We start from the raw sequence: 22884 nt of genomic DNA on the forward strand, positions 1-22884 counted from the left end.
TACAAATAAATTCTAGTTCTATTAGTAAAATCAGAATATCCTCGTCTAAGAAAAGAAACTCATCCAAAGGATCAACAATAAAGAAATAAAAATAAATATATCCTCGTCTCAAAGAAATAAATATAGCCTTCGAAATTATTAATACTCCATCTGTTCCATAAAAATATATGCATCTTCATTTATAGAAAGTTATCCAAAATTATCCCAATTTATTAAAGTTATCAAAAGTTATTCCAATTTATTATTTATATATATTAAATTATTTAAAACTCATATGACCAAAAATACTAATAATGTGGATCACACTATCCATTAGCACTACTTTAACTACTCTTTTTTGTCTCTCTTGTTTTATCAATTTTATCTTAATTCTCGTACTCTCGTATTTTTATGAAACAGATGGAGGAAAATATAATTAAGAAATGACAAAATAATTATAAAAAATGCACCAGTCAATTCCACATTAAATAAATAAACCATTTTCCCTCTTCTCCTTCACATCCCATCACCAACTCACTTCTCACTTTTCTCTCTCTAACACAGAGGGTCAGAATTGACTGATCATCAGCCTTCATGTCTTCGATTCTGTCATCACAGAGCGTGGTGTTCGCCACCGCCATGGCACTTTCCGGCACGGTGATTCTCCTCGCCGCTCTCCGCCTCCATAAGCCCACTTCCCATTTTCCTTCCTCAGGTTTGACATTTTCTTTAATTTCCAATTTTCGATTGCCTTCTGCATGCTTAAATGGGAAATGAAAACACAGTTTTTCTCGACTACCAAAATTATTCAATTTTTTTTTTGTCCAAGAATCATGGATGAGATCTTTGAATACTAACATGATAAGATAAATAAATGCTTTTTTTGTATATATGCAACTATTTATGTATTGTATTTTATTTAGACTCTAGTTGTAATGTTTCATTTTACATGGAAAATATATTTATTTATTCATTATATATATATAAATTGAATTAAAAAATTGCATGTGGGCAGATGGAGGGAAGAAAATAAAGAAAAAGAAGATGAAGAAGGTGCACTTTGCAGAAGATGTGGTGGACCCAATTGGGAATAGTGAAGAATATAGGAAATCACACAAGGCTAACTTCCATAAATATTCAAATCCAACCACTTCAAAGAAAGGCAGGAAAATTCAAGAAATGCCAGCCAATAGAATGGCCCTTTACAATGGCATTTTGAGAGATAGAGTCCTCCAAAAGATCACATATTCATGTTGATAAATCATCTTCTCTCTCTCTCTTTTTTTTTGTAAAAAATTCATCATTTGTTAATATGGTTCTATGAGTTTGGTAGGGTCAGATTTGGCCATTTGAGAGTTGAGGTATGTACAAAGACCAAATTTTCTTGCCCAATTTGAAGGGGTCGAGGATGATGTGTTAGTGTATGAAGATTGTTGGAGAGTTTGCATGTAAGAAAATGAGTTCGGTGATAGAATTGCAATTTGCACATGATCTTTTTAAATTTCTCATTCCAAATTTGATTAGTATTATCATTAGTAGTTCTCAATTCTCATGATACACAACAAATAGAACCCAAATTGGGGTTGCCTTTTGAATGCAAATTTTGAATAATTATGTAATCAACTCGTTATAATATTTTATTATTATCGTGGGTGTGATGTATGGTATACATGCTAGTATAAATTTGTATAAATTTTTATAAGTAATGCGTGAGGTGAGCTAATAAAAGTCTACATTCAAATATAAAATACATCAAGACTAGGTGCTATGTGCCAATATCTTTCCCACCCTTTAACAACTGCATAGAGGCCAATAATTGGGCATTATACATTAGTTCATCAACTTACTTTTATGATTGACCTATTCTTTTATAATTCCACCAATAAGATGCTGACAAGTGTCACAAGATTGTTGGACAAACCAATTGGCAGGAGTGCATATGGGGAAGTAAACTCTAGACAATGCAAGAAAGCAGTTAGGTTTCAGTCTCTAACAAAATTTGAAATTCTACATTGAGAGGATATTGTACTAAATTAAATGCATGTGCCAAAATCTTTGTCATGCGTTATTATTCGATTTCCCTTGTTTTAAATAGTATACTTGTAAGTTGTAAAAGTTGAAATAAGAACAAATGGATGGTTGAGCGTGATTCTCGGATAATTTAAAACTATAGTTTATACGGAGTATTAAGTATGGAATTTCATAAATAAATAGTGACAAAAGGTTTTTAAAATCATTATGTAATGCTAGGGAATGAATGATGTGATCACGAGTCTTCTATTGTAATTCCTCTTATTATATAAGAATATGCACTTTTGATTGACTACGAGTTTTAATGCATAGTTGACAAAGTAAAAGACGAATGAAAAGAAAAAATAATTAAAATTTTCTTATTATTAGTGAAAATCGAGTCTCACCTTAATAAACAGAAAAAAAAATTCAAAATTAAAAAGTGCATACTTTTTTTAATTAATAAATCTATTTTTATCTCTCTTATTTTATTAATTTTATATTAAAACTGATCATGATCATGTCATTTTAAAAGTTTTACTTTTAGAAAACGGAGGGAATATTTGATATTTTGGACTTTATCGCTGATAAGATTTCAGCTTGTACGAATTTTAATGCTATTTGCCATATTGGTATCATAAAATAGGTTACAGAAATCTATTGATGGTATAAAAAAAAATAAAACAATAGAAAGTTGGATGAACTTGGTCTTCGTGCAATGTTGGGCTCGTAAAAGTTGGGCTTAATCAGCCCGCCCAATAACCTTTTCGGGCTGATTGGGTGTCGGGAAAATGAACCTCCTTATTTTTGTGATATTTTATTAAATTTGCCTACAAATTGGAATGCCAATCATTATACGACTATTAGTCTACTTTTTTTGCTTTTCCGTTTATAATTAAATAGGGGGAATTTGAGAAGGGGTAAAAGAAAACTAGCGAGCTACACGATAAAAGCTTAGTTGATAAAATTATTAATTATCATTATCATCCCTTCAAATATTAGAGTTTATATCATGAGATAATTTAGGAACTTGTTTCTCTTTAATTAAATAAAATATCGAGCTAATATTTAAGTTGACTCCAATTTGGAACGAACCCATTTGATTTCGTTGATTCTCTTTAATTCCAAAAAAATGAAATCGAGCTATTTAAATTATTCATGACTCCAATTTTGGAACGGACCCACCTGTATTTCGGATCCGAATAAAATGTAAATAATTGGATTGATGATATTTTTGGGAGTTTTGTTGTGTGTTTTTAATAAAAGATTTTGGTAGTTTAATTAGTAAAGGAAAAGATTTAGATGATTACCTGTCACCTAACCCCAAAAATTCACCATCTACAAACTCCCATTCTCCCAAAACTTTATCTTTAACACTCACTGATTTGCAATTTCGACACCCATCTTTCGTAATCATTCGTATAAGCATATAAAAGGGTCGTAATTTAGAGTCTAAATGTTGTGGATAAGGCCGTAATCATATCATTCATATCAACATATAAAGTAAATCTTGATTTGCACTGTAAAGTCCTCTTTGCGGCGGTGCCTGCTTTTTCTCTCAGGTAAACCAAATCATTCTAATCTGACATTTTTTATTTAGGTTTTTGAGGGATTTTGTTACGAGATTGATGCTGATTATGTTGAAATATTAACAGGGTCTGTGTTAATCTATTGGAATCTGATGGTTTCTTGATTTGGGAGAAAGATCGCATTTTTATTTGGGCGTTTATGTTTAGATATATGATGTTGCACAGTTCGTTCAGTTCTTGGATCAGCCATTTCCTTGCTTGCATGGGGTATGTGCTCTCATTTTTATCTGTTTTTTATAGTTTTTTTTTTTTTTTCGATTATTTTTATTATTTGATCGACTGTATGATTGATTATTGAATTGATTGAATCAGTTTGTCATGACTAGAGTTTGTATGGAGTAGTATGATTTATCTATATTTTTGTCTTTCCTTTCCCCCTTTTCTTTGTGTGTCTTGTTTGAAAATGCGATGACAATGGGCTTTCTCTGTTTTAGATTATGAAATTGTGATCTAGGAAGCATCATGGTTCTGTTTTGTAGGAAATCGAGCTGATTTTTGTTTTTCTGATTCGGTTTGAACTCATCACTTGGTAAACAGTGTCATCATAAATTTGAATAGGAAACTTATAAATGGTAGTAATAATTTAGGAGGCTCCCTTCATTTGGTAACCTGGAGCCTGGAGGCTCGGTCTTCAGAAATTAGATGAATCGTGGATCCAGTGTGTCGGGATGAACTCAGTGGAGAAATCTTACATGAATAAATGACGACCCAAGTTGTTTACTTTGGAAGGAATATTTGGAAATTTTGCATTAATTACTAATAACATGATCAGACGTATCTGGTTTGGTTACCAGGTGGTACAAGTTCATCCAACAATTTTGTATGTATGCCTATGAAAAGGCAAAGAGGACTAACACAGTTAACGCTTGATTGATCTAGTAGTAGCAACCAGTAGTCTCTGAATATATAATGTCTTCCCTTTTATACTTCAACAATCATGTTAAGCTTGAAAGTAAGATTGGTTTTTGTTCGTCAAATATGTAAATTATTTGTATATGTGCGTGCTATACTTCCATTCACGTATTGCAGCCATCCGCAATACCTTTTTGGACCATCAAATGGACAATGCCATAGGCATCCAAATTGAGAATAAGCACTTGCATGATAAAAATTTATTTTAAATCTTAATCCTCCTATTTGATGCTCCAAGCTGTGGTTCAGGATGAGATCAGAGACTCTACATTTATTTAAATTGGGGGAGGTAGTGCTAGATATGATAAACTCAAGGAGAACCCAAGTGAATTGTAGAGAATTAGTTAACTCTGGCCGTATTTTCTGAGGTGTGAAGACTGGTTTTACATGAGCTCAAAACTAAAGAAAAAGCAAATAATATGCCAGGTAGGGGATGTAACTCAGTTTAAGTATTGTGGCAGTTGAGACTTTAAGTTTTATAGTTATATTTTACTAGCATGTAATGTTCTCTCTCAGTGTGTCTCTTTTTAAATAAATTTGGCGGTTGTCACAATATTTGTAAGACTCTGGAATTCTGTATTTTCCAATTTTTTCGACATGTTTATTGGTTCTGTCAACGAGCTCCTTCAAACAACTGAATACTTTTTAGCTAGATCTTGCCAATAAATTATGTTAGCCATTGAAACCCACAAAATGGGAATTTAGTACTCCTAGGAAAATTTAAGAAGCCATAGCACAATGGTTTCTGATACTCAAATAACATCACCCACAAAATGGGAATTTGATAGGAAAAGTTAAGAAGCTTTAGCACATTGGTTTCTGATAATCAAATAACAACCCCCTGTGTAACGCCCGGGTCTATGGGGCCTCCCCGCAACCATTCATTCTTCCTCATATTTGGTACAATGATACAGCGAACCTGCTAGGAACTCTGACTTTCATTCTTGCTTTGCCAAAATGGTTAATCCAAGCTGCTAACAAAGTCCATTGGACCTCTATATAATTCTTCCTCATATTTCTGTGTGGTGGGAAATGTCACGCTGTTCCAATTATGTACCTGTGATTGGTTTCTAGTTAAGGGTTGGATAAGTATATGTATTGTTTATTTTCAGTTTAAGTTTAGAGCCCAAACCATGTAGTTTCATTGTATCTACTTTTAAATTTAGAGCTGAAAAAAATAAGCACGGCAGTGGCAGAATTTGAAGGGGGGTCCAGTTTTCTTTTTAGTGCTATAAGACTAGGGCTATAAATGTACCCGAAATATTAAAAACAATAAGTTATTGATCTTCCAAATTCTTCGTAGCATTGATAATAAATTGACTTCGATCAACTTTTCCATAGTGTTGATTGGTTTATTAAGTTTATACGTACATTATATTTCCTTGATTCAAAGGATTGATTGTCAGTCACTTATCCACCAAAAATTCTGCTTTCTTCCTACAACTGTGTGTTGTTGGTTATTTTCGCAACCACAAAGTAAAGTAACATGAGCTAAGAGGCAAATAATGGATAGTCACATGAAATTTTCCACATCTCATTTGGTTGGCAAAATTAACTTACCAAACTGAACAAGTTAAGGTGCACAGAGAAAGGTATGATTGTTATAGTCATAGAATGCTGTTAGTTACTCTCGAAGAATCTTTGAGGCTTAAATTGACTGTCTCCGCATTTAACGCACATTTGATGATGTCAACATCCATCATGAATGGTTAAAGGTCAGCATTTGAAGTTGATGCTCCTTCAGCCAGTTATGAGAAAGAAAGATAAGAAATTTAGAATGTCAAAATGTGTAGGGACTACGGAGCTGTATCACCAAACAGGAATCTGTGACAGTTCCTTTTTTTTGCTTATTTTCCTGATCTAGCATAAACCTCTATTGTCTTCTCATCTATATTTATGGAAAACGTGTATAAACATCGCTTGTAACAGCACAGAAGTTGTATTGGTTGCTGTGATAAATCTCAACCGATCACTGCTGTGGACGAACCATCAAAAGGACTAAGAATACAAGGCCAGCTGGTGAAGAAACAAAGCATGTCAGACGACTTCTGGAGCACCAGCACGTGTGATTTGTTGGAGAACAGCACGCTTCAGTCTCAGAGAAGCTATTCATCAATCAGCGTCTCAAATCAAAGTGTCAGTTGCAGTGGCAGTGCTAGCAACCCTCCAGAGTTTATAAATCATGGCAAGTTCTATCTATTTGGCACTTATTCATAAAATGAAAGTAAAGTTGATCGGTTATTAACATGTTTTAAAAATTACTGTTGTGGGTTCAGGTCTGCTGCTATGGAACCAAAGCCGGGCTCAATGGGTCGGAACTAAGAAGTCCCAAACCCCTAAAAAAAATCGAGAACCTGTATTAAGGTACTTTAACTCGCCTTGTTCTTGACTTTAGCCAAATGCATGAATGTGCTCCTGGGTTTATTCCGAGCCATTAACATGGATAAGAAGTCTAGACAAAACCTCTTATCAGAGACATCTTGAAATGTGGTTCTTTTTTGCAGATGTACAGTTCTAGTTGAAAATGCAAAAACTCCGGTCCAATTAGAGTTAATTAATTGTGATTAGGATTTATGGATCCCTAATTAGAATTTATCATTCACAACTTAGGATTTAATTAGGACAGATGCGCCCATGTGTCCCTCGTAGAAAATTTAAAATCTGTATAGCATGTTACATTTTTGGCTAATGTTTCATACACAATAGATGCTTGTTAGTTTTTTTTTTATGCTTCCTTGACTACTTTTTTAGTGCACTTGAAATAGTTTTCTGTCACATTCACTGATTCTTTGGCGCTCGTATAGTTGGAATGCAAGTTATGAGAACCTGCTGGGGACAAGCAAGCGGTTCCCACAGCCCGTTCCTCTCTCTGTGAGTTACTCGAGCAGTTCTTGCTACTTACTCAAGACGCATTTCGTGATAGATTTTCCAACTAAATCGACGCCTGTATTATGTTTTGCAGGAAATGGTTGATTTTCTGGTGGATATATGGGACCAAGAGGGGTTGTATGATTGATAGATTCAGAAACTGTTTTATCTTCTGATCACTGATATACTGTTTAAGTTTGAGCTTTTAAAGAAATGGGATTATTTGATGTATAGTTTGCAAAGGGTTAGAGATTGATAATTGTGCAAATTCTGGTGAAATATTTTAATAACATGAATATATTTGTGTTATCTTTTGTTCAACATTTTTCATTCTTGAGCTTGAAACCATTCAATCCTGTTGATTTTTATTTTTTTTTGTAGTTTTATTATATACTTTGATATGGTAAACATTAATTCATACATATTGTTGTGATTTTATCCCTCATTTCATATACTCCGTATATAGCATTGATGTAATTCGAATATGAGACTTTTTTTTATCAAATGCCCGACCAGTCATCTTCAAATTTTAAATCATTAACAACGTACAACTATTTAATTTAGAAAGTAATTTAGCATTTGATGACTTAAAACTAAATTAATACTAGTAAATGATATTCTAGTAAACCCTATAGTGAGAGGCCCAGCAATCTAAACAGAGTAGTTTTTGCCGGGAAATCGACAAGCTGAATTGAATTATTGAAGAGAGGTCGCCATAGCAAAGCAAACGCGCCGCTTCATTGTTCCGTACATCTAAACCTGCGGTAATCTTCTACCCCAATTTCGTTTCTTTTTTTTTGGAGCACAAATTAAAATTTGGAAGAAAAAGATTTTCTTGATTAGTGTTGTTTCTGAGTCGACGAATTCCAGTAAATGATAGATGAGGTTGGACATTGAACGTTATGTTTGTGATAAAAGAATTCGTAGTACTAGTTTCAGTAGCAATTTTGATGGTTATACCTTGGCATTAACTGTACATACACAATGCTTGTATAACGATATGTAATTTTCCAAACCTGAAATTGATTGTGTTTATATTTATGTACATGATGGTATCATACAAGCAAGTTTGAATTTTTATGAAATGATCTTACCAATATGGTGCAAACTGCAAACTTTAAGCTCTAGTGAAGAAACTAGTTCTAGTCTAATCATCGAAAGGATGTTTTTCCACATGGTATTGGAGAGAAACATGCAACTACACCCTCGTCATTTTGGCCGTGATCTCCGGGATAAGCTCGTGACCAAGCTCATGAAAGACGTCGAAGGCACTTGCAGGTTACACAATCGCGATTCTACATTGGTGTTTCTTTTCAAGTTTTTGTGCATTGATGTTATAGAAAGAGAGGATAGCACAATTCACATATTGTACTTGTTATTTGTGTTATGGCAGTGGTCACCATGGGTTTGTTGTTGCAATAACTGGGATTGACAATGTTGGGAAAGGGTTGATTCGTGATGGGACTGGATTTGTTACTTTCCCGGTTAAGTACCAGTGTGTTGTATTTCGACCTTTTAAGGGAGAGATTCTGGAAGCTGTTGTTACAATGGTTAACAAGGTCATATTTATGATTGTTGTCCCGTCATGATTTTGTGCTATGCGTTTATACATTTCTTCTCATACTATGAATTTTTTTTCAGATGGGATTTTTTGCTGAGGCAGGTCCTGTCCAAGTTTTTGTATCAAATCATGTAAGTGGTTTTGTTTTGGTCTGTTATTTCACTTTTTTACTTTTGTTTTTTGGCATATCTTTCATTTCAGCATTTCTTAGGATGATCTGATCCAGTACTTGTTATCAGCATTGGTTTATAGTTATGTTTCAACTTAACAAAATGGTGTTGTGTTACTATTTTCAGCTATGCTCCTCTGTTTACCTTAGTTGATTATGCATACTCTCTTCTACCAATTTGAACACCTCACTATAAACTCGTGATGTTTCGCATAGTGAAAATCCTTCAACCCAAATGTAAACTTTTCACCATCTTATTTTCAATATGTAGTTGATACCTGATGATATGGAGTTCCAAGCTGGTGATATCCCAAATTACACTACTTCTGATGGATCTGTATGTAGCCCTCTTTGTCCTTTTTCGACTGCAAGAACTTGTTATTTGATCTTCTTACGCAATAATCATCATGCCCTTGGGTTGGTTTTTCAAATGATTGACAGGTCAAAATACAGAAAGAAAGTGAAGTTAGGCTGAAGATAATTGGAACTCGAGTTGATGCAACAGAAATTGTATGCCCTCTGTTTATCTATCGGCATGACTTTCTACCGGCTGTAATATTTTGTTTTTTTTGTATTTGCAGTTTTGCATCGGCACCATAAAAGACGATTTTCTTGGTGTGATCAGTGATCCAGGTGCAAACTCCTGATATGTGTCTGGTAGGCTTAGCTGTATTTATTCATACTTGATCTGCATTTTCTTGTTGGAATACACTTTTGTCTTGATCAGCATCATCTAACAGTTTGCATATTTTGATGGTTAAGGTTCAGCAACATTAGGGCGTGGAGAGTGTATGCCAACAAAAATGAAAACAAATTGGCAAGTAATTCTGTTTTGTGAATCTCAAAACAGTTTTTTTTGGTGAATTTTCCAAGGGTTGTTATAATGGTTAAAGTCAGTGTTATTTCTTCCTATTCATCTTGTTGGAGTTGGTATAAAAATTCTCTCTTAATCTGCAAAAACCTCTTAAACTATTCTTGTCTTTCTGTGATTAAAAGTGACTAAAACTATGCTGCTGTGATAAAAAGTAGACTAAGTAGTTGATACTATAATAACCTAATTTTGAAATGTCTAGCTCTAAATTTAATTGCGAAATAATTATCTTCATCAGAAAAAGCATTTCTAAACCAAAATTTAAGATTAAAAACTAGAAAAAAAAAAGTGAAACTGAAAACAAGAGAAATATGTGTAACAATTGTGGACAAATACAAACTAAATATGGCAATGGGGTGGGCCAGGCTTCTCCAAGCGATCCGGCACATCTTCCCACGCCCATTGCGGATGCTCTTAAAAGGAAATATTTTCGAAAAGGTTGGTGCTTGAGGTCCCGTATCCTAACTGAATTGACGGCATTTTGCAAGGGGCTTGGATTTTTCCTACAGTAGTAGTGAGTGAGTGCTTATGTTTCCCATAATTTTATCGTATTATGTTTAAATTTAGAAAAAAAATGATGTATACATTAATATATTGTACTAGTATGCTACAATGGAAAGAACTAGAATGGACACTGGTGATTGAAATATAGGCTTTTCTATCAATACAAGAAATCTTCATCATCCAATGATTTTTTCAGAGATATTGCAAATTTTGATATGTTAAAAATGATAGATAAAATGTGTAGAGTTGTGTGTGTTCAGTTATGGTAATTTTTTGTCCTTTCAATTCCATACAATACCTAAAAAGGAAATTTGAGTACCTGAATTTTAATTCCGGAATTGGAATATGGATATCAATGAATAATGTGTTTTCCTAATTTTTCAATATTGATAGTCCAAAGAAAAACGACGTATATTTAACAACCAAAAATCAGTCATTCCTTTTCCTTGATTATTCCTGCGCTGTGTTCACACTATTTTTTTCCATTATTTAGTCTGTCTTACTTATCTGCTGTCAACTATACTCAGCCACTTATCTATGAAATCCCTTCTACAATTCATATGATTCATCTTTTTTTAATATTTTTTCTTATTTTATACTAGTATATTATAGTATATTTTTTAATTAAATTGAATACATGATTAAATTAAAATATAAAACTAAGAAAAATTACAAAATTCTGAAAACAAGTAGTACTATAAAACTTTGGTCATTCTCCAATGTATTTCCACAACATTTATGGGTTCATAATAGTTGTATCTTTGCTATATAACTTTCAAGTTTCAACAACACATGATACATCACGTTCTTGTTCGTCACTTCGAGAAACTACCATTTATGAGTAAAGAAATTAGGATTGCAACATTCACGAATGAAACAATCGTGAAATTTGATGTAAAGATTTATTCTCCTGAATAAAGTAGCTCTATTATTGTCATGAAAGTTTTATTATGTGTTGTTGAACAATATTTTCAGGCGATGCTTCCTTTTCAGTAAACTATTGATACTTTTGATTTTTAAAAATGAATTCGATTGTCATTATCATATTTTGGGAAGAAAAAATAAGTAGAGAGGAGAAAAAAGAAAAATGGAAAAAAAAAAGAAAAAATTGGATAAACGAAAATCACAAATAAGACATCCTATAAAATATATATTTGTTACTATTTTATTATCAATATGTAGCAACATGGAGTATAATCAATAAATAATTTTACTCTTCAAATAAAATAAAAAAAGGAAAAACAGATAAAAACAGCCCCAAAATAATGCAAAATAACTTAACATGATTACTGTTATGTAGTGATTGAAATCTTGTTAATTTTTTGTTGGCGCGTCTTCTCGAAACTAATGGCCCAGATTTTTATTTGTGTATTAATGCATTAATTAATCAATTTGTGAAGTTCATTGCACGTCCCACAAATATGTATTAATCGGATTACATGTGGAACCCACCGATTCTCTAAAATATTTCTCACACGCATTTAACACAAGTCCATCCCATATTCCAATCAACTTCATGTGTGTATCGCACTATACAATATTTTCAACCTTTTCCTATCGTATAGACATATAAATTCTGTTAATTTGCTGCTAGATTACTAAATTTTTGCTAAATTTTGATTTTATATTAACTTTATTTCACATTAGTATAAATTAATTACATATGTCATAATTCTGGCAATTCATTAAACTCTCTAATTTTCCATACCAACTTATAATCTTCTTGTAAATTACTTAACTAGTAATTTGTTTTGAAAACACAGCAAATTGAAAGACACAGAAACGAAATGGAAGGCATACAATAAATTAAACTTTTTAATTAATTTAGTATAATGTGGCGCCATGTACAATGTGTCAAATTACATGTATACGTGCATAATTATAATATTGCAATATTTTCAACACTAATTAATTGCAGTATAAGAACAAAATATATATATGGCGTTGTAATTGGAGTGGTAAACATGTAGATACATCACATTCATATACATGCATAATGAATTTACATACATTCACCTTAATTTTATATATTTTCAAATAAGGACAACGATAGTCATTCATTTTGTCAAGCCATATTCAAGTAACTTAGAGAAAAAGATGTAGTAGTATATATAATATACATTGATAAAGCTATTTTTGTTGGCATATTGTAGGGATCCGTTGCATTGCATGCCTACTGGTGTAAGAGAAGTCAAATATGAACAAAATTCACTTAACTCAGACAATTTTATGTGCCTGCGTCTGCGTCTGCGTGTGCATCTATATCTATACCCCTACATATATATTATATATATATAATTAATTTACGTGCAACTCATTCAGACGACTTCTTATTTAAATAGAACTATATATGTGAATCAGTGTAGCCTATATATAAACATTACTATATTCAATGGATATATATGTAGTGACAATTTTAACAACCTCTTTGCCTCTTTTTCTATTTTTGCACTTACATTCTTTATTTTGTTTATACCTATGCTTTTTTCACTATGATAAGAGCAATTTGTAACCGATATTCGATGTGATTGCCTAATAACGGAATTGCGTCCGACGGGCTCCTCTCTCTCGTGCAATAGTCTATACTCCCTCCGTCCCACGTTATTTGAGTCACTTCTTTTTCGCACTCATTTTGAAAAAATAATAATAAATAATTAAAGCGGAGAAAAAATAAAGTAAAAAAGAGAATACTATAGTTAAGACTCTTCTCTACATTATTCTCTCTCTTACTTTTCTTTCTCTCCACTTTAACTATTTATTATTATTTTTTCAAAATGAGTGCAAAAAAGAAATGACTCAAGTAACGTGAGACAGGGGGAGTATAAACTATATGCACAGTGACAGAATCAGTAAACAAAATTCATGAGCCAAAGTTGTAGAATGTAGGGTCAACGATGACTCAAAAGATTGAACTTAATAAACTTTCCGATACTCGTACGCAACGGTAGGGTCAGCCGACTCTGCACGCCTCCACCTCCATCGGTCTCCGTGCATGAAACATGAATTGCACTAAAAAAACTTGGCTGTGGGCTTGGTGAAACATACGGACTTCGTGCAACTCCACCTCTATCGGTCCCTATGCACGAAATATAAATTGCACTACGAAACCTAGTCACATGCTTGGTTAAACACACCCTATAATTAATGTGCTGGCAGGATTTAAACCTGGGACATTTGATTATAAGAATACCCATTTTTTTTATTAGGCATGCAAATCTCAACTAATTAATAATTTCTAAATTAAACATTGCCAAATTAGTATTTATATTGGTTCGCTAGATTGAGCATGAGAAAGAGAAATACTCTCTTTGTTCCAGGATATATAATACTATATGCATTTTTTTTTGACACGTAGTTTAAGAAATAGTAAATGTTTAATGTATGTTAATATTTATATTGGTTCGTTAGATTGAGCCTGAGAAAGAGAAATACTCTCTTTGTTCCAGGATATATAATACTATATTTGATACGTAGTTTAAGAAATAGTAAATGTTTAATGTATGTTAAGTGAAGAAAGAATATAGTATAATAAAAAATAAAAGTGAAAATGATTTTTACTATGGAATATCCCACAGTGAAAAAACGACTCTTTTATAAAAAATATTCTCCCTCCATTTAAAGGTTAAATTGATAGAAAATAAAGTATGAAAAAAAGAAAAAGGAGTAAAGTATGAAGGAGATTAAAGTCTTATTTTAATTTTTAAAAAAGGAAAATAAAATAAATGGTTTGGGAATGATCCGAAATAAAGTATATACTACATTGAAAATAATTTGGGACGCAGAGAATATTTTTCTAAAACATTGAATACGTTTTGCAATTATGCGTTCGATGGCTTGCTAATATTTACCCAAAGAAAAACGAATAAAAAACAAGGAAAATAGATACAATGTTTAGTTTGGTACCACAACGAGAATCGAATTCTTTTTTAATTCTCTTCTCGATAATAATTAAAGTTGTTCAATAAATTAGCCAGGGTAGTAGAGTGTAGGAGGAAATCCGTCACATGAATCGGAGCTGTAAAACAAAGTATACATATTTATAAATATGATTTGATTTAATCATGTTGATCATAATAAAATTGTAAACACAAGCTGTTACCAGTTGTTGAAGCAAGTTGGGTTTGGTTTAAGGAACGAATACGATGTACTGTGGCACGCAACCACAACTTGGTGTTTTGCTCAAATCGAGGCATATATGATATATCAATCACAAATTCAATTTTATTACTATGTGTTATTACAATATCATTTGACACATACCGGCAATATAAAATGTATTAGTTGATCACTCTTGGATTTCATGTACACTATGACTATCAATTAAAGAATGAAAGTGAAATATTAGGGTACGTAGTACTTGTACCATATTCAATGATTCTATCTTTCTTAATCAACTTATTCACGTCACACTTATCGTGTCCAGACAAACTTTTATTGTTGAGCCAACTTAAAGATAATACTCTCTCCGTCCTACAGTGGATGTCATACTTGGGAGATGACACATGATTTTAGGAGATGTTATTTTGTGTGTTAAGAGCATCTGCAGCGGTTTCGTTTTGCCGTTCGTCCGTCCGTGCAGCTGAGCACGAGCTCGTCCGTCCGCCGATGCGAGCTGTCCGTCCGTGCCAGCGGCACGGCGCTGCTCTTAGCTAAGGGCACGTCCGTGCCGCTGAGCAGCCATACGTGGCGTCTTCTTATTGGCCAACGGCATAGCCGTTGGCAAATTCGATTTTTATTTTTATATTTTAAAAAAAATCATAAATAATTCAAAATAATACCGAAAAATAAAAAAAAATATTTTTGGATTCCCAAAAAAATAGAGCCATTTATAGACGTTTTTTTGGATTTTTGTGAATTTTTTTTTTATCCCAAAATCATCTACACACATTCATCATTGCGGAAGTGGAGTGCGAAGAACAAGAATATTATGAACAATATCGTGCCGCCTATGAAGCCTATGTCGCCGCTAATACCCCCGCCCCTCCTCCTCAACCAACTAGAGCAAAACTTCGCTACATCCCTCGTGATCGAGAGGGAGCCCATGAAAGGCTCATTGCCGACTATTTTTTCGACCAGCCGCGGTATCCAGAAGATTACTTTCGGCGCCGTTTTCGTATGTCAAAACGGTTGTTTATGCGTATTGTCAACACATTGTCCACCCGCGTTGAATATTTTCAAGAAGGTGCAGACGCAACCGGTCGGCAAAGTCTCACGGCGTTACAAAAGTGTACTTGTGCCATCCGACAACTTACTACTGGGCAAACGGCTGACCTCTTCGACGAGTATTTGCATGTCGGTGAGTCAACTGCAATCCTATGCCTCAAGAATTTTTGCGATGGCGTTCGTTCTGCTTTCAGCGAGGAATTCCTTTGGGCACCCACCACCGACGATTGTCAACAGTTGCTTCGTCTTCACGAAACAGTCCACGGTTTTCCCGGTATGCTAGGCAGCATTGACTGCATGCATTGGAAGTGGAAGAATTGTCCGACTGCTTGGAGGGGGCAACACTTAAGCGGCCACAAAGGTGGCGGCCCAACGCTTATCCTTGAAGCGGTCGTCGACTACCGCCTATGGATGTGGCATGCATATTTCGGTGTTGCCGGATCCAACAACGACTTGAACGTGTTATATTCTTCACCACTCTTCGATGATGTTTTGAATGGTGTAGCACCGGCGATCGACTTCACCGTCAACGGAAATGCATACCACATGGGTTACTATCTCGCCGATGGTATCTACCCAAGGTGGTCGACTTTCGTGAAGTCGTTCAGCAATCCACAAGAGCAAAGACGGATTCTTTTTGCGCAGCGTCAAGAGTCTGCTCGGAAAGACGTCGAAAGAGCTTTTAGTGTCCTTCAAGACCGATTCAACATTGTGAAGTCCCCTTCTCGGCTTTGGTACGTTAAGAATATCGCCGACATCATGTACACATGTATTATCTTGCACAACATGATTATAGCTGACGAAAGACCGATGACGGGTAACTTTTACGACGAGGATGAAGCCGGAAGCTCAACCGCGAGGTCTCCCCCACGCCGAGGTGTGCATACGACGGTGAACAAGAGAATGGAAAGAAGACACACAATGCGCGATACAAGAGCCCACACTGAGCTACAAAAAGATCTAATCAATCACATTTGGGCGAAATTCGGCAACGAGTAGTGTAATTTTTAATTTTTAGGATTTTAATTGTGTAATTTTTAATTTTTAGGATTTTAATTATGTAATTTTTAATTATTTTGTAATTTGTAATAGTATTTCGGATATTTTAATGCATTTTAATATTGTGGAAATGTTTTTATTTAAATTGAATAATAGAATGGTGGGACTCTTGAGCTTGTCCTTAGCTAAGAGCACGGATGTGGGTGTTGTGCTCTTAGCTAAGGACAACAGTAAAAGTGGGTCCGGGCCCACTTCCGTGCTCTTAGCTAAGAGCACGGATGTGGATGCTCGTGGTGAGTGGAAATATAATTTTTATAATTGATGTGTGAGGGACTTTTTCCAAAAGAAGAAATATGACATTTTTTTGTGGGACAAACTAAAAAAAAAAAGTGTGACATCTATTATGTGGCGGATGGAGTACTGCATGTATTCATAATAATTCTACTATATTACGAGTTTGATGCTTCGTTTATATTAGTAATTTAAAATTTGGATTATTAATCGAACAGATGAAACTATCGGTACATAGTTCAACTAAAAAAATATCAGACACATATTATCATTTATCAATACATACATTAAAATGTGTAGTTATATAGGATGAATTTAAGCGTATTCAAGTAGTGAACATCTTTTTATGCAAATAAAGAGGTTTGGAGATTAAGCATTTCCATTCCTTTCCCCAAGTCAAGAAAATGAAAAACATCCTGATTGTCCGTACAGATTCGGTGACATCTCCCGATATTTATATACTTCACGCTTAGTTCCACTCTGGCATGCATCATGATCGTGAAACGTAATGTCTAACTCACAATTATAACGATAACGTGCGACGTTTTCGAATAATTCATGAAGAACGTGGCATGGCGGGAATATCAATTTTACATAGAACATTGAAGGTTATACTTTTGTAGATGAGTTATTGAGTTAATACTAAGAGGTGAACTTGTAGTAAATATTGAGTGTGTAATTAATGCAAATTACAATAAAACCATATTGGTGTGGAATTAACGTAAATTGGAGTAAAACCACATTAATAATGCACGAATAGCCGAAGCACTAAAATTTTATTCGACGAGTTGGATGCAAATAGCAATAAAACACTTATTACGCCTTATTTAGAGCATTAATTTTGGTAATAATATCTAAACAATTTATAATTTCATAAAGATAAGATAGGTAAAAGTATATACTAGCTTCTCTTCTTTTTTTTTTTTTTTAATCTCAAATGTTTCATGATTGTAGTAAATTATCCTCCATGTATATACGTACATATACCTTGTTTTATTTGTTATTCAAGTAAAATCTCTCACCAAATTAATCCACAATTATTTGAATCCCTACATTTATGGATTTGGGAGCTTGGACTCATTAAAATAATTGAAAATTCATGCCTCTACGCCATTATCTCTACACAAATCATAATCAATTCCTAAAAAATAATGAATTTTTTGTTATCCTATTTCATTCACCGTCTTGACTGGGTTTAAATTTTCAATTTATTAATTTCCTCCTAAACGGCGTGGTTAGATTTTCCAAGATTTGGGTGTTATTAGCTTCATGGAATCGATTCGAATAAATAATTGATTGGAAACTGAAATTTCCTCGGAAATTTGTGGCATACAATATTATCTTACATTTAAATAATTAAGTATGTACATAAATTTTTAGGAATTTATTTGAAATTTCCTACGTCGGATGGAGTTCACAAGAAGAAATTTGAGTGTGTATACATATAAATTTTAGGAATGAAACGATTTACAATTATAGTACTGTACTATGATTATTAAATAATCTAAATACTGGAGTACTATAAATTTAAGAGAGTGGTAATATATTTGACTTAAAAAGAAAATTAAATATTTCACATAAAAATTGTAATATGACTATTTCACCAAAATCAAATCACTCAAGAAGTCAAGATGGGAGTAATGGCATATAAATATGCCGGTAAATTTGAAATTTTCGCATTTGCCTTTTTCTTTTTTAATTACAAGATGAGTTTTACACTTTTTTTTATTCTACCATTAAGTACATAATTCATTATATATATATATATCATTAACAATTATATGTAATATATTTTGATAATCTAACACATTAAGAAATAAGAATTGCGAGACATTCGTTTTATCTTAAGAAAGTTGAATATGAAACCTTCAAAAATTCAGTCAATACAAACTTATTAATGATGAACTTTGAAATAGTAGGAGTATTATTTAGATCATTAGATGTAAATTTCTGCTCAATTAAAGCGCATTGTATAAATGAACCTACGTAGTATTTAGCCCCAAGCAATTTAGCAAGGAAATGTCTATATGTCTATATTTCTATGCTATAATTAGCATAGTAATTTTAAACAAGCCTCTAACTAGCTTTATTTGTTGCAATAAATGATAGATTTATACTCTCGTTATTATGAATAAAATTATCTATTTAGGCCGAAAAAGTTTAAAATAGTCAGAAGATAATGTCTCAGCCAAAATTGGGACATTAAAAATCCATTTACACATTGGATAAAGACTAGTCTAATTTAGTAAAATTGAAATAACAAAATTTGTATATGTTGCATCAATTATAGTATAGTTGTGATTAAAAAACGGAGGTGAAAAATATGGCCCAAGTGGCAAAATGACCGAAAAAGCCGGTTTGGGGTATTGATTCATTGAACTATGCAAGAATTCATGAGGATTGAGGGTTTTCCAGCCATCATCATGAATCTAATGACTTTTGACACCTCACCCAATTCTTTTATTTTAATCTGATTTTATATTTATATTCATGCATGTTGCTATTCTTGCCTCATTTATATATATTCTCAGCACACATTTGCTGTGGAAAAACACCTCCTTTTCTTTTCTCTCTCTTCTCTCCTCTCTCTTTTTGCCCTACGGTTGTTGGGGTTGGGTTTCTTCATTAAGATTTTGGGTTATCTTGTCTTGGAATGCAAAAATTGGCTCTAATCTTCATCTGGGCTGTGTTGATTTTGCTTATAAAAGTGATCTTTTTTGCTCTCCTTTGGGGATTTTCTTGTGAGAAACAGCCATGCCTGCTCTTGTCAATTACAGAGGTCAGTTGATTTACCAGGATTTAATTGATTTATGAGATTCACAAATGGATTGTGTTTTGGGATTAGTCTTAATTATATTCATGAGTATGAGATTCTTTCCTAGGTTAGAAATGGACTGTATTTGGAATTGGGCAATTGGGAATGATTTTCTTAGCTGGCTAAGTTCTTTAGTGGTGAATATGCAATCATAATCTTTTTATGACATGTAACTTGCTATAGAAATTGTTAGAATTTTGGGATTAGTCTTGATTGTATTCATGAGAATCTTTCCTAGGTTAGAAATGGACTGAATTTGGAATTACCAATTATTTTTTTAGCTGACTAATATGCAATCACAGTCCTTGCTCTAGAAATTGGTATGACTTAATAGTGTTTAGAATCCATTATTTGAGGTAGGAAGATAATTGGGGTTAGTTTGATTGGAATGAAAGAGATCAAGAAATGGTTCTAAGGTAGTAATCCAGTTATGATTTGGAAAGAAACATTTATGTAAATGGAATTAATTAGGATCTTCCCATTTAAGAACAATCTTGATTCAATTTAGCTGACATCAATTCCTGGCCAATCCAATCAGGTGATGATGATCTGTATTCTGGGGCTTCATTGCGTTCCGGAGATTCCGGCCTCTTACTCTCCAACTCCCACGTGGAGATCTACTGCCCTCCAAGGAAGCGGTCGCGGATCAGCGGCCCTTGCGTCATTAGTGGGAACTTCTTCGAGGATAACAGACCATCTGTTGATGTCCTCCCAGATGAGTGCTTATTCGAGATCTTCAGGCGCTTACCTGGTGGCCGGGAGAGGAGTTCCGCAGCATGTGTTTCAAAGCGCTGGCTCACGATCTTGAGCAGCGTTCGCAGCTCTGAGTTCTACAACAAGGAACATGTCTCCGCGGATGAGGATATGGAAGTGGAATGCGATGGGTACCTCACTAGGTGTGTGGAAGGGAAGAAAGCGACGGATGTCAGGCTTGCCGCCATTGCAGTTGGCACATCTAGCCGCGGGGGACTTGGGAAGCTTTCTATCAGGGGAAGCAACTCGTTGAGGAAGGTTTCTAACTTTGGTATGTCAGCGATAGCTCGCGGTTGCCCTTCCCTCAAGGCTCTCTCATTGTGGAATGTGCCCTCCATCGGTGACGAAGGACTATTTGAGATTGCACGAGAGTGCCATTCGTTGGAGAAGCTAGACCTGTGCCAATGCCCTTCAATCTCTAACAAGGGTTTGGCTGCCGTCGCAAAGAGTTGTCCCAATTTGACTGCAGTGAATATCGAGTCGTGTTCAAACATTGGCAATGACGGCCTTCAAGCACTTGCCAAATTCTGTCCGAAGCTGCAGTCAATCACTATCAAAGACTGCGCGCGTGTTGGGGATCAGGGAATTGCCTGCCTTTTGTCATCGGCCTCTGCCTTGACAAAGGTGAAACTTCAGTCGCTCAACATCACAGATTACTCGGTTGCTGTGATAGGCCACTACGGAAAAGCCATTGCGAATCTTGTTCTATGTGGGCTTCAAAATGTGAGCCAAAAAGGCTTCTGGGTGATGGGCAATGCACGAGGTCTTGAATCGCTATCGAATCTGACCGTTAGTTCTTGCCGGGGAATAACCGACTTGAGCATCGAAGCAATCGGGAAGGGCTGCCCAAACTTAAAACACATGTGTGTCCGTAAGTGTTGCTTTGTGTCTGATAATGGGCTCGTGGCTTTTGCCAAGGCAACGAGTTCTCTTGAATACTTGCAGTTGGAGGAATGCAATAGGATTACACAAATAGGGATCTTGACTGCTCTTTCCTGCATCAGTTCAAAATTGAAATCTGTTTCTTTGGTTAAATGCATGGGAATCAAGGATCTATCGATGGACTTTCCAACGCTCTCCCCCTGCGAGTCTCTTCGTTCTTTGTCGATCCGGAGCTGTCCCGGATTCGGAAGTACTAGTTTGGCTATGGTTGGGAAGCTATGCCCCCACCTACATCACCTGGATCTGAGTGGACTTTGCGGGATCACGGACACAGGGCTTCTCCCGCTCCTAGAATGCTGTGAGGCGGGGCTCGCCAAGGTTGATCTTAGCGAGTGCTCGAATTTGACCGACGAAGTGATCTTGGCTTTGGCTAGGTTGCACGGTGCGACTCTTGAATTGGTGAATCTCGACGGGTGCCAAAAGATCACCGATGCAACTCTAGCAGCGCTGGCCGAGAGTTGCCCGTTACTCAATGACCTTGACGTCTCCAGGTGTTTGGTCACGGATGCTGGTGTTGCTGCTCTTTCGCGTGGAGTGCAATCTAATCTGCAGGTCCTCTCCTTGTCGGGGTGCTCGATGGTGTCGAACAAGAGCATTCCCGCTCTCGAGAGACTGGGGCAGACACTCGTCGGCTTGAATCTCCAGCACTGCAACTCCATCAGCAACAGCAAAGTGGAGATGCTCACTGAGAAATTGTGGAGATGTGATATCCTTTCTTGAGTCGATCGGGCGAGGATGGCATCACACGACGATCAGTGATTTTTCGCGAGCGCGTGCAACATAGGCATTGGTCGATCGGCCCGACTCGATTGTTTTCCGTGGAGACCAAGGCGAATCAGTTTTTTATCTGCTACCCCATTTTTGCAGGCTTCTTTGTATTTAACAAGCCTGTTAAAACCCCCCTTTTTAGCCCTCTCTTGTGGGAGAGGTTGCCTCTTTGACTGCCTTTGGTTTCTAGCCAATACGGCTATCGTGTCGCGCTGCCGACCAACCCGTCCCCGTCCCCGTCCCGCCTATGGTGCTACTCGTTGTCTGAGCCCCGTGCTATCCACCTTCACGTCCCGTCTGTGGTGCTCCTCCTCGTCGCCTGAGCCCCCCACCAGTACTTCCTCCGCCATCGTTCATATTGTGTCAATAAAGTTTTCATTTCCATGTCTCGTGGTGATGTTCGTCTCGTCTAGTCTTCGTTGTACTTGGTCCCGTGTCGATAAAGCTGTTGCTAGTTTCTGTGTTTTGTAGTGTGAGTGTTATGGTTTCTTCTGTTTGAGTGTCTGTGCTTGTTAAGCTTGTGTATTGGGTGGTAATACTCTGTTGTGGAGTTGAGAGTGAGGTATTCTGTTTCTTCTTTTTTATAGGATTGAAATATCCTATTTCTGCAGCTTACCTCATTTCTTGATTCTACAATGTAATTACTACCCTTTTTATGTTCAATAAGGAAATGAAATTGTGTTTTGTGTA

At 35.2% G+C, this 22884-nt stretch overlaps 4 protein-coding genes across 6 annotated transcripts; all 4 read left to right on the forward strand.

The window, feature by feature from the left end:
• The first annotated feature begins 518 nt into the window (after positions 1-518).
• Positions 519-1480, forward strand: LOC125186463 (uncharacterized). The gene is made up of 2 exons (XM_048082829.2): positions 519-694; positions 995-1480. Exons 1-2 carry the CDS (start codon positions 574-576, stop codon positions 1234-1236), a joined length of 363 nt encoding a protein of 120 aa, XP_047938786.1. The 5' UTR covers positions 519-573; the 3' UTR covers positions 1237-1480.
• A 1815-nt stretch (positions 1481-3295) lies between these two features.
• Positions 3296-7679, forward strand: LOC125191306 (uncharacterized). 2 transcript variants are annotated; one of them, XM_048088823.2, is made up of 6 exons: positions 3296-3551; positions 3645-3785; positions 6425-6675; positions 6767-6854; positions 7295-7361; positions 7453-7679. In XM_048088823.2, exons 2-6 carry the CDS (start codon positions 3718-3720, stop codon positions 7504-7506), a joined length of 528 nt encoding a protein of 175 aa, XP_047944780.1. In that variant the 5' UTR covers positions 3296-3551; positions 3645-3717; the 3' UTR covers positions 7507-7679. The 2 variants fall into 2 exon arrangements, with proteins under 2 accessions (XP_047944780.1, XP_088913993.1); XM_089057867.1 differs by lacking the exons at positions 3296-3551; positions 3645-3785 and adding an exon at positions 3833-4916 and having other exon boundaries at positions 6420-6675.
• Positions 7680-7961: 282 nt separating this feature from the next.
• On the forward strand, positions 7962-9980 carry LOC125191305 (DNA-directed RNA polymerase II subunit RPB7). 2 transcript variants are annotated; one of them, XM_048088821.2, is made up of 8 exons: positions 7962-8122; positions 8545-8636; positions 8752-8917; positions 9000-9050; positions 9360-9425; positions 9530-9598; positions 9670-9745; positions 9851-9980. In XM_048088821.2, the coding sequence occupies exons 2-7, from the start codon at positions 8551-8553 to the stop codon at positions 9733-9735; spliced, it is 504 nt and encodes a 167-aa protein (XP_047944778.1). In that variant the 5' UTR covers positions 7962-8122; positions 8545-8550; the 3' UTR covers positions 9736-9745; positions 9851-9980. The 2 variants fall into 2 exon arrangements, with proteins under 2 accessions (XP_047944778.1, XP_047944777.1); XM_048088820.2 differs by lacking the exon at positions 7962-8122 and having other exon boundaries at positions 8135-8636.
• A 9457-nt stretch (positions 9981-19437) lies between these two features.
• Positions 19438-22884, forward strand: LOC125187625 (EIN3-binding F-box protein 1-like). Its single transcript, XM_048084245.2, has 2 exons — positions 19438-19695; positions 20270-22884. Exons 1-2 carry the CDS (start codon positions 19671-19673, stop codon positions 22144-22146), a joined length of 1902 nt encoding a protein of 633 aa, XP_047940202.1. The 5' UTR covers positions 19438-19670; the 3' UTR covers positions 22147-22884.

Source organism: Salvia hispanica, chromosome 5 (assembly GCF_029641045.1).
Source record: "Salvia hispanica isolate PSC_SH4W2 chromosome 5, Shi_PSC_v1, whole genome shotgun sequence".
NCBI classification, from domain to species: Eukaryota; Viridiplantae; Streptophyta; class Magnoliopsida; order Lamiales; family Lamiaceae; genus Salvia; species Salvia hispanica.

Excerpts from the sequence above, each read along its gene's own strand:
- LOC125186463 (XM_048082829.2), top strand. The coding sequence starts at position 574 with ATGTCTTCGATTCTGTCATCACAGAGCGTGGTGTTCGCCACCGCCATG. Across the intron at positions 695-994 it reads TTCCCATTTTCCTTCCTCAG|ATGGAGGGAAGAAAATAAAG; the intron begins GTTTGACATTTT and ends GCATGTGGGCAG.
- LOC125191306 (XM_048088823.2), top strand. The coding sequence starts at position 3,718 with ATGTTTAGATATATGATGTTGCACAGTTCGTTCAGTTCTTGGATCAGC. Across the intron at positions 3,786-6,424 it reads CATTTCCTTGCTTGCATGGG|AAGTTGTATTGGTTGCTGTG; the intron begins GTATGTGCTCTC and ends GTAACAGCACAG. Across the intron at positions 6,676-6,766 it reads TCCAGAGTTTATAAATCATG|GTCTGCTGCTATGGAACCAA; the intron begins GCAAGTTCTATC and ends TTGTGGGTTCAG.
- LOC125191305 (XM_048088820.2), top strand. The coding sequence starts at position 8,443 with ATGATCTTACCAATATGGTGCAAACTGCAAACTTTAAGCTCTAGTGAA. Across the intron at positions 8,637-8,751 it reads GACGTCGAAGGCACTTGCAG|TGGTCACCATGGGTTTGTTG; the intron begins GTTACACAATCG and ends GTGTTATGGCAG. Across the intron at positions 9,426-9,529 it reads ACACTACTTCTGATGGATCT|GTCAAAATACAGAAAGAAAG; the intron begins GTATGTAGCCCT and ends AATGATTGACAG.
- LOC125187625 (XM_048084245.2), top strand. The coding sequence starts at position 19,671 with ATGCCTGCTCTTGTCAATTACAGAG. Across the intron at positions 19,696-20,269 it reads TGCTCTTGTCAATTACAGAG|GTGATGATGATCTGTATTCT; the intron begins GTCAGTTGATTT and ends CAATCCAATCAG.